The sequence below is a fragment of the Podarcis muralis genome, chromosome 5, assembly GCF_964188315.1.
Source record: "Podarcis muralis chromosome 5, rPodMur119.hap1.1, whole genome shotgun sequence".
Taxonomy (NCBI): Eukaryota; Metazoa; Chordata; class Lepidosauria; order Squamata; family Lacertidae; genus Podarcis; species Podarcis muralis.
In genome coordinates this window covers 53,042,135-53,052,679 of record NC_135659.1, presented here as the reverse complement: position 1 = coordinate 53,052,679, position 10,545 = coordinate 53,042,135, and the positions used below count along the sequence as shown (strand labels likewise).

Sequence of the window (10,545 nt, the reverse complement as noted above, 5' to 3'; positions counted from 1 at the left end):
TGATGACCTGTGCCCCCTAACCTAGCCTGCTGCCCTCAGGTGTGGTGGAGGATGCTGTCCCATCACCAGTGCTGGAGTAAGGATGTCTATTTATTGAGCATTCATCCTGGTTTGTTTGCAAGGAGGTAAGATGATGTTATTTCAAAGCATTACACCACACCTTCCAGTGCATTTTCCCATCACTTTCCTTACCACAAAAAGTCCACTCTTTGGGGGAAGTATGATTTTTGTGCAAGAGCTTCTAATCAACTATAATTGTGCGACCTGAATTTCCCATTAGGTGATTTAATCCCACCTGAAAATAACAACGGGGAACCACTGTCTTGTCTTTTGCTTCAGGCAACAAAATGTCTTGATTGGTCCTACCTCTTTTGACTTTCTTTTGGTAATGCATTTGCTTCAGTCAAACTAGATGGAATTGGGTTACTTTGACTCAAGTTTTTTTTTTTTAAGCTTCACATGTATTTTTATAGATCTCCTGCAGCAAAAGGAAGCCTCTAACCCAGCCCACTTTATTTAGATGTTTAAATTAAGTTTTGCATAGTTCCACTGCGCTTGTCTGCACATGGACAATTTCTTGCTGGAGAATCATGATGTCCGTCACTTCAGATTTCTGCTTCCTTGATGGAAGTAGACATTTACAGGGAATGGAAGTAGCTGCAGCTCATGACTTCTTTGGGTGAAGCCTGTATATTTTGCTATAGATGTCTTCTGCAGGCCTTGTTTTGTTTATACCCCAGTTTTTGTATTGAACACAAGCTGGTTGCTTCCAGCACCTCTTCATCTTCTGATGTGATGCTGCAACACTGAACCATAACTCTACAGTGAGGGACAGAAGTCTGAGCAAACAGGGAGAAAACAGCTAAAAATGAGGAGTGTCATTTATTGCTATGAATAATTCTGGCAATACTGCATGACTAGCTGAAATATCTGATTAAGACATAATGTGGAGTCTTGGTATTTGCACAGAATCCCCTTGCTGTAGAGAAGTAAAGAGAAGGTGCAGCTCAGTGTTTTGTTTGACTAAAGGGAAAACACTGTGTACAATCTTATAAACCTTGAGAATAAACACCCAAATGATCCCATTTTCAGGGTTAAATTCACAATATTATCATTTGTTTAAAAACACTGGAGTGTATTTAATTATGAAACAGCCACACCACTGCACAGATTCTGGTGGAGATAATTTTCATTCAAGTCTCCCTTGTATTTCATCCTAGAAATACTTTCATATCACTTAAATGAGCAATTTCTTATTGATACAGTCACTGTAATAAAGGTGATGTTCACATACTGGGAAACATATTGCCTTCTCTGATCCCAAAGCCTTATTCAGTTCACCCAAAACAACACTGGGTTGACATTGCCATATCAGGAAGTAATTAAAACAGCAAATGGGGCAAGATTTTTTGTTTTGCACTAACATAGGATTTGGAGCTTATGAGGCTATACCTGATTCTACATCATGTGCCATTGTTTCCTTTGCTTGATCCTGCTACAAAGCCCTCCCATAGGAGGAGGGAGAAACTTGTGGCTGCAATGGAAGCAACCTTGCCATCATCCCCAGAAAAGGATAGCAGACATGAGAAACGGGAGACTCCCCAGTAGTGAAATCATTGTGCTTTCAGTACTGGCAAAAAGCTATATTGACAAGCACAGCTTCAGGGAAGAGGTGTACATGCCCACACAATCTGAAGGGCCTATGATGCACTGCCATCTGAACATCTTCCATCAAACAGGAGAGTTTCTAAAGCTGAACACTTGATGAAACTACCAGTGGTCAACTGGTAGTTGAAGAAAACTACAATCAGAAGGAAGAATAATGAGAAAATAGTAAGAGGAAGGATTGCTGCTACATTTCTAAAGTCACTGTAATGGGCAGTTCTCAATTCAATTATACCAGGCACAGAGTGAATGGCTTACCTGGAAGCATAAATATCATTTGATACACAGATAAAAGAGATTGTATAAGGGAATTATATACACTGGTTGTACAATGTGCAGCCCAGGGTATGGAACAAACCTAGATAGCAAAACACACCTTTGCCTCAGTCCAAGCAGTGTTGCTGGTGTGAGTGATGCCAGTGGCGGCAGAAAGTGAGGTGCTGCAATGCTCCTTGTAATTCTGCTTCTGTTTTGAACTAATTCCTACAAAGTTTGCAAGAGCTGCATCCTAGAGCCACTTGCCTGCAGCACTGTACGTGGGCTTCTCACTTATCACAGGCAACACTCAAAAAATGTTGGCCACAAACAAGATGTGAATGAACCAAGTGTCCCCCCTAGCACATTCCTGTATTATCCTTAGAATAACTTCTTTGTTTAGGCACATCTCTCTCCCACATGTTGGCAACATATCTTCCAAAAATCTCACAGCAAGGCTCTTATCACAATTTCCACTCCATCTTGAAATACGTTGGAACCACTACAAAATTAAGAAACTTGACACTGGTTTTAGAGAGAGGCCGTGCATAAACATTGTACTGATGCGTGCTAGTCTGGACTTTTTACTTTTTAGTCTGGCTTCTTTCTGTGGATCAGTGCAGCTCTTCCTCTTCACTAGCTTGGGTACAATAGGAGTTGTCCAACAATATCTAGAGGGCATCAGTTTGGGGAAAGCTGTTCTTCACCATTCTCCCCACCTCTACTACATGCAGTTTTTCCTCATGTACCTTGAATATTTATCTGATCAAGTGTGTGCTAGGACTTTAAAGAACAACACCACATAATTTGGGGTTTTTTACACTTAAAAACTGCTTCCACAGTGGGCTGGGTTCATTAAAATTCTGCCTGTCTTTCAATAGCCTAAACCTGCAGTCTAGTACACAATAATGTGGGAGGTAATCCATGGATAACCTCAAATTACACAAATGAAATGTATTGAGAAGCTACTGCAGCTCAGTGTACAGAAAATGGGAAAATATAGTTGTTAGCAAGAAGCTAAGGGTTGTAGATCAGATATTGGTCTGAAGCCAAAGAGCAGGTAGGAGAATCTGTAACAAGTATGAGATAACTGGAAGCTCCTAGAAAATGGGGTGATAAGGTATTGGAGAATATGAAAAATTGGTGCTTGGTTCCTAATATCCTCTCAAAGTTTGAAATGGGGTTCCAATTCATTCTCTTTCTCCTCTGCCACCTCCTCCTCCTCTTCTTCTTCCTGCAAGCCTTGATTGGGTTCAATGTAGTTATCTTCAATGAAACCATCATCATCCTCTGCAGGACACCCAGCTACTCTAGGGATGCCTTGGTTCCTCCCATAGGCCACATCCATGTCAGCTTCCTCAGCATGGCTGCTTCCAATGGAGCGGGAATCAGGCAGCCGTTGATGGTTGTAGCTGGCACGGTTCCTCTGCAACAATTTGCATTTAGCAACCAACGCAATCACAATGGAGATGGCGATAGCCGAAAGCACAAATGCAGCGAAGTATGGCCAGCTATGAGCAACTTTTCCAGGGGGAAGTGTGGTAGTAGAGGCTGCAAAGGAAAGGAAAGCTGGTGTATAGTTAAAATACTCACTACCCATGTTCTCATTCAGGAAATATATTTGACTACAAACCTATGTAAAAACTTACTCAGGAATAAATCCCACTGAAGTGAGTAAGCATGCATTGAATTGCATGGCACACCTGTCTTTTTTCTTAATAGGTGTGAACAGGGGAAACCATATTCCTATGTCCTTTTGATGAAAATAGTACAGCGACAGAGGTCATTGGAGATATGAGCCACTCTCCCTGGCAAGTGGCACCCATTCCTGGACTAAGCATATCAAGCTGAAATTGGAAGTTATTGATGTCAACACAGAGTAGTATAGCAAGCATTTCATTCACTGAGTCAGGGACTACAGTGGAGCCTGTCACTGACCTTCCGTGCCTGATCCTTCCCTTCTGCAAGGTTATCTAATATTGGCTTAATACAATAGTGGCATAAAACAGCACAATGTGACTGGAAGAAAGTTTGCTGAGAGTAATCTGCAGATCCAGCCCCAGCTAACTAATCTAGAGCAAAACAAAACCTAAAATTCTACTTTGTTCATTTGTGGATCAAGGCATTCATAGAGATTTGGCTCTTTTAGGGTTGGGTTGATTTGAGGTTTTTTGCCTGCCTTGGGATCATCATTGTAAGCTCATAACTGTGTGGAAGCTGGTAGCTAGAATCAGCTAATTATCTCATTTGTAAATGACTGTTGCAAGCACCACCACCATCAGGAAGGATTTCCTGCTTTCATATAGCACTGTTGTGAGCAACAGTGCTAGTAAACAGGAAACACAGAAAGAAGCATGTCATTAAAAACATTTTTCATTACCAGGGTTTAGAGTTATCCTTTATGGTTTTAATCAGAATGGGATACCTCTGTCAACCCTGCCAAATCATCTCAGTATGCCTGGATCAGCAAAAAACGAGCAGGAATCGGCCTCCCTAACACATGCTGTTTGCACTGGTGACTGCAACTCTAATTCATTCTCACAGAAAGCTCTCCTAGGGGAACACCAGCAAGTGATGGTTCTGGGATTTGGTGGAGAAAAAATGTCAAATGCAAAAATTATAAAATGGGTGTTATAGCTCATCAGAAGGACCCCCAGTTTATTGAGCATTTGTCATGATTTTTTTGCCCCAAGGTTGCTGAGAGGTTAGATGACATTGGCTATTTCTTGAACACTCATACAGTTTTGTTTGCAAGGAGGTTATATGTCGTTAGGTCAAGCAAGTGTTATGCCAGGCTTCCTCAACCTCAGCCCTCCAGGTGTTTTGAGACTACAATTCCCATCATCCCTGACCACTGGTCCTGCTAGCTAGGGATCATGGCAGTTGTAGCCCAAAACATCTGGAGGGCCGAGGTTGAGGAAGCCTGTGTTATGCCATGCTTTCCTGTGCATTTTCCCATCACTTTCCTAACCACAAAAGTCCAGTATTGGGGGGGAAGAGCATTCGTTGTTCAAGACCTCCCAACCTGCATTCATTTATTCATTTATTTAGTTATTGCCTATCCTTCACCCTAAGATTGCAGGGTGGGTTACATCAATTAAAACCTGAATCTGCTGGTATGTCATTCAATCCCACCTGAAAATGGTGACACTCTGGAAGTGGCCTGTCTTGCTTCACTTACTGTAATTTTTAGATGTCAGGTTACCGGTAGTTGAATGTTCATCTGGAGGGGCCCTCGCTTTTCTTCTGTGTCCCTGGTCCTGATAGTCCAGAGTTCTAATCTCTTTAGTCTGGAGCTCTAGGCGTGAATCATGGATCAGCTCAGCTAGAGGACACAAAAGCTGTTAGTGTCCATTCACACTGAGAGATTACAGTTTATTTTCCATCCTAGGTTCATTCCATTGAGATAATACAAATCTTAGGTGGTTTTATGAGAGGCAAAACCTTTTGCTCACCTCCCAGTTTGAGACTGCCTAAATCGACTTGGTTTCCTGGGATTATTCCTCGCCAGAGTGGTGCATGCTCTAGTTATCTCCCACTTGGACTACTGCAATGCGCTCTACGTGGGGTTACCTTTAAAGGTGACCCGGAAACTGCAATGAATCCAGAATGCAGCAGCTAGACTGGTGACTGGGAGCAGCCGCCGGGACCACATAACACCGGTCCTGAGAGATCTGCATTGGCTCCCAGTATGTTTCCGAGCACAATTCAAAGTGTTGGTTCTGACCTTTAAAGCCCTAAACGGCCTCGGTCCTGTATACCTGAAGGAGCGTCTCCACCCACATCGTTCAGCCCGGACACTGAGATCCAGTGCCGAGGGCCTTCTGGCGGTTCCCTCATTGCGAGAAGTGAGGTTACAGGGAACCAGACAGAGGGCCTTCTTGGTAGTGGCGCCCACCCTGTGGAACAGCCTTCCTTCACATGTGAAGGAAATAAGCAGCTATCCTATCTTTAAAAGACATCTGAAGGCAGCCCTGTTTAGGGAAATTTTAAATATTTAATGCTGTATTGTTTTTAACACTTGATTGGGAGCCGCCCAGAGTGGCTGGGGAAACTCAGCCAGATGGGCAGGGTATAAATAATAAATTATTATTATTATTATTATTATTATTTAGAAACCAATTAACAGAGACTGTGTTCATATTTTCCCATTATACGCCTCAAGCAGGGGCATACAGTATAGAATTCCATATGGGCAAGCGAGTGGCCTGGTTGAAGAGGACAGGCCACTGCTCTGCCAGTTTCCTTGGTAAAAGGGTTGCTTTTCTTTTAACTAGCCCTTTTATAAACTTCTATCATACCCAGAGAACCACAGTGCTTTCTAGTTGGATGCAACCTGCTGCTTTTTTTTTTGTTTCGGTTTGAACATTGAGTAACGGGAGCTCCATGTTTCTGAGTACTATCCACTCGACAACCCACTTCCCATTGCTTGACTCACCTTCTGTTTGTTGTAGTCCCTGTTGGAAAGGAGTGATGGAGGCACTGTACACCCAGGGATTCCCCTGAAGCTCAACATGGTGGATTCTTTGCACGAGTAACCGAGCAAGTTCCCCTGAATATAACAGCTCATTGTCCTGCAGGTCCAGATGGATGAGGTTTCCAGAGACAGGAAACACAGAGGGTTCCAGATACTGAAGTTTATTGTTTTTCAGGAGCAGTATGTGAAGGTTTTTCAAGCCCAGGAAGCTCTTTGAGTGCATGTTGGTAATGCTGCAACTGCTTAAATCCAAGAGGCGGAGAGCACCCAGGTTACAAAAGAGGCCAGGATAGAGAGTAGGAATGGTATTGCTGGAGAGGTTTAGGGAATGCAGTGAAGGGAAGCTTCTCAGAAATGTTCCATGTCTGGGCATTATCAATGAGTTAAAAGACAGGTCCAGGTTGGTGATATGTCTGGGAAGAGATTTTGGAGCATGGAGAAGGCTCTTTCCACTGCAGGCTGCCCATCCCTGTGAAAAATCATACAACCGGCATGAAACCTCAAGACATTCAAGCATCATCATTCAAATCAATTATTTAGTCTGGGTTGAGATCTTTCCCATACAGAATCATTTAGCTACTGGGCGACAGAAAAGCTTCTGCAGCTTGCCTTCACCTCAATTAAAAGTGGTTGGGACTGACTGCCAAGTATATAGATGTTCAAATTTAAGGCTGCTTTTGCATGCTACTGTTAGCAAATAACCATGTTTTGCAAGTTGCAACATCTCATGTAAGTTTTTGTTTTAAAAAGTGTTAAATTTGAACTAGAGTACTCTAAAGCTGAAGCAAGCTGACATTTCCCGCACATATGTTAGTGACATACTTGAAATGCATAAAGGAGTACTGGCAAAATCAATTACGCAGAGATTATGCATACCAACCCTACACTTGGGCTGCACTCCTGTTGACCTTGTTAATCTCCCCAATCTGCCCTTTAGAGTAGCAGGGATCAGTATGGGGATTAGTGTTGATAAAGCTGAATAGCTAAATCACATATTGATCCAGTTTGGTTAAATCCAGGCTATGTCTGGAGTAGTTATTTCACTAGGATTGCAATCCTGTGCAAACATACTTGGAAGTAAGTTCACTTTCACTGACTTCTGAGCCTTGGATCAGGCTACAGGACACAGTTCATGACACTGTTCATTATCGTATATAAATAACAACCATTGGAAGAATTAGCCTCTGTACAATAGTGTATGCTTTAATTGTGAATGTAATTAGAATGCATAACTTTTTTTTAAAAAAGTGGGAAGTGGAACTGAAAAATATGGAGACTATCCCATACAGCCAACCTTTAATCAGATAAACTGATCAAGATCTTCCAGGATGCAGAATTTTCAGATTATTCTTCACTATATACAGATGTATATCTTGCTTACCTGCTTGTCAATATTGCAGGGATGTCCTGATGCAACAGTCCATACCCAGAGCATGCTGGAGACCCAGAAATACCAGGCATCTTTCATTGTGCTTCAGGAAGCTGTAAAAGAAAGATAGGAATGCCATGGCACAGTTGGCGACACAAGAATCCTGGAGACCTGCTCCATGGTAAGAAGTGGGTGATGTGGGTAGGATGGGTATGGCACAGCAATTTTCAGGGTGCTTCCCTATCATTAAGAAATGCTGGTGCCTTTCAACTCCGTGGCTGTGAATGCAGATTCCTTTGTATTGCAGTTAATGTGAGGAAATGAACTGTATGGGTGGACTTTGCAATATCTGGCCTTCAGAAACTAATTTGGTATCAGGAGTCCATTCTAGCGGATTAGAATCATAGTTAAAGCCAAGACATCAGGTTGGAGAGGAAAACTGAAGGAAGAACTACAAAATGAATAAAAGATATAAAAGCCATGAGCTTTGAGTTCCTCCAGATAAAGTGTTTGTTCAACATTCACTCTGATTTGCTTGCTCAAAGCTTACACGGTAGTCTGGTCTTTGTTGAGCATTCATTCTGACTTGTTACTGAGTGGTTATATGACAATGAGCACTCATCTTGATTTGCTTGTGAGATGTTCACACATCTTGTTAATCATTCATTTATCCCACTCTTTCCTAATCATCACTTTTCAAATTTCAAGAGGTCTGTTGTTTTTTAAAGTGGATTTGTTGCACAAGGGCAACAGAGCGCTTGAATTGCACAAACAGCTTGTGCATGCTGAAGCTTACTGTGTGCTTGCAGCCTTTTGCATTCCCATTTAATTTGTGTATGACCTTACAATACACAACTTGATGCATCCCACCCCCCCCCACCGGTAAATCCAGGTTTACTCAATATAGGGAGAATTCACTTGGGGTCACATAAAGTATTTTTCCGTGTTTGGGGGGTGAGTGAGTCAGTTGTCACCTTCTGTTGCTCGCCTGTCCATGCCTACTGCTTCCTCAGCACGTACATTTCTTTCCCAGCTGTCCTCATAACTATTTCCAGTGCACTCCTGAATGGATTATTTTCGCCCCTTTTGGTCCCCCAGATTTGCACAAACCACAAAACTGCACAAACGGACTACATTTAAAAATTCTACACCAGATGTATTTGGCAGCAATCTGAAAAGTGCACTGAGAATTTACAGTTTTTTTCATTTCTTTCCCAGCAAGCTAGTAAGAGCGCCTCAGGAGCATAGCCACAGCTCAGGAACTCGTCAGTTGCCTGACTGTGTGTCTCTGCACACTATTTGGGCAGGGAAATTTTTCAAAACCACAAATTGCACAGAAAGTTATCTGTGTGTGTGCCCTGTTAATACATATACATATAATGGAACCAACAAATTAGAAGACGGGGACACACACAAAAGGGTATGAAAGGGAAAGGCTGAAATTACTCCTGATACACAAATTCAAATATGTGCAGGTGTGAACCACTCCAGTCCAATTCCAATTGGGCAGGGCTGTAAGCAAACGAACAGCTAAATAACACTCAAATGTGCACAAGACCCTAAAGTCTGAGTATGCACTTCAATACCTCCTGCAAAATACTAACAGCCTGGAGGCACCCTTGGCCCTTAAAAAGAATAGTAGAACATTGAAAGATCACGCTGAGGTTGGAACGGAGAATGGCTAAGAGCCAGAGACCTGGACAGGAAACGGGGAAATCAAGTAGCATACAGAAACAGGACAGATGGCAAGCATCTGAGTTCAAAGACTAGCAAAGCAATCATAATGAATGAAGAGAAGAGCCTAGAGAGATACAGCAGTTGTGCTGATTCTAATAAGTGCCCTTTGTAAGACAGCCAAACTTTCAGGACTAGATTCTGCACTCATTCTGCAGGCTGCATTTACACACGGCGAGAACAGCAGTTGTTCACACTGTTGCATCCAAGGCATACAAAATCTCAGAAGCATATTATTGCTTACCTTGTGCTAAAAAAGGAGGAAGACTGGCTTTTGAATTCTGAACCACGCCCAAGGCGACTTCACCCTTGCCTCCACACAGACAATTTGGCACTGCTGGAGTCAGGCAAGAACCCCCGCCCCCACCAAAACAGCACAGGGAGTCCTGCCATGAGGGAGAGTTACTGCAATTTAAAATGTTTACTCCCTTTGCCAGGTTCTCACTCTTCCCCAAATATTCCCTGCAGGCAGAAAAATGATTTACCTCAGGAATAGTGCCAGTTTGCGTGTATGCTCTCTCTCTCTTCCTGGGTCTGTGTACTGTGGGAGTGGCAGGTGCTGAAGAAAATGGAGGGTGAATGTGAAAAAGGTGAAAGGTAAAGGAAGCCAGTTACATATTAACTGGAATCGGCACCTCTTGTCTTTGGGACATGGTAGGATCCAAAATAAGGCTCTGGTCCTAAGACAGGATGAAGGGAGGTGCCCAATAGGCACTGTTTGCCCACAGATCAAGAAACAAAGTCACAAAGGTCAAGTGCAAACTTGTACGACTGTTTACATGGATGCCTGCATTAATTCTGAATGACACATTAATCCTGAAGGATATACAAAGGGTATTTCTGTGTGGAAGAGGCCAGTATTCCTGGAAGGGCTATAGCTCAGTGGTGGATTGTATGTTTTGCATGCAGAATGCCTCAGATGCAATCCGAAGCACGTAGGGCTGGCAAAGACGCATTGCCTGAAACCCTGGAAAGCTACTTCCAATCAGTATGGGCAATACTGAGACAGATGGATCAATATTCTGGACTCTGTATTTGGAAGCTT

General features: G+C 42.7%; 1 protein-coding gene across 1 annotated transcript; it reads right to left on the bottom strand.

Moving 5' to 3' along the window:
- Positions 1-863: 863 nt before the first annotated feature.
- C5H1orf210 (chromosome 5 C1orf210 homolog) lies at positions 864-10,025 on the bottom strand. Its single transcript, XM_028733799.2, has 5 exons — positions 9,986-10,025; positions 7,779-7,879; positions 6,359-6,866; positions 5,102-5,245; positions 864-3,471 (listed from the first exon to the last, which is right to left on the bottom strand). The coding sequence occupies exons 2-5, from the start codon at positions 7,863-7,865 to the stop codon at positions 3,086-3,088; spliced, it is 1,125 nt and encodes a 374-aa protein (XP_028589632.2). The 5' UTR covers positions 7,866-7,879; positions 9,986-10,025; the 3' UTR covers positions 864-3,085.
- Positions 10,026-10,545: the final 520 nt, after the last annotated feature.

Excerpts from the sequence above, each read along its gene's own strand:
- C5H1orf210 (XM_028733799.2), bottom strand. The coding sequence starts at position 7,865 with ATGAAAGATGCCTGGTATTTCTGGGTCTCCAGCATGCTCTGGGTATGG. Across the intron at positions 6,867-7,778 it reads CCTGCAATATTGACAAGCAG|GGATGGGCAGCCTGCAGTGG; the intron begins GTAAGCAAGATA and ends GATTTTTCACAG. Across the intron at positions 5,246-6,358 it reads GGGACTACAACAAACAGAAG|CTGAGCTGATCCATGATTCA; the intron begins GTGAGTCAAGCA and ends TGTGTCCTCTAG.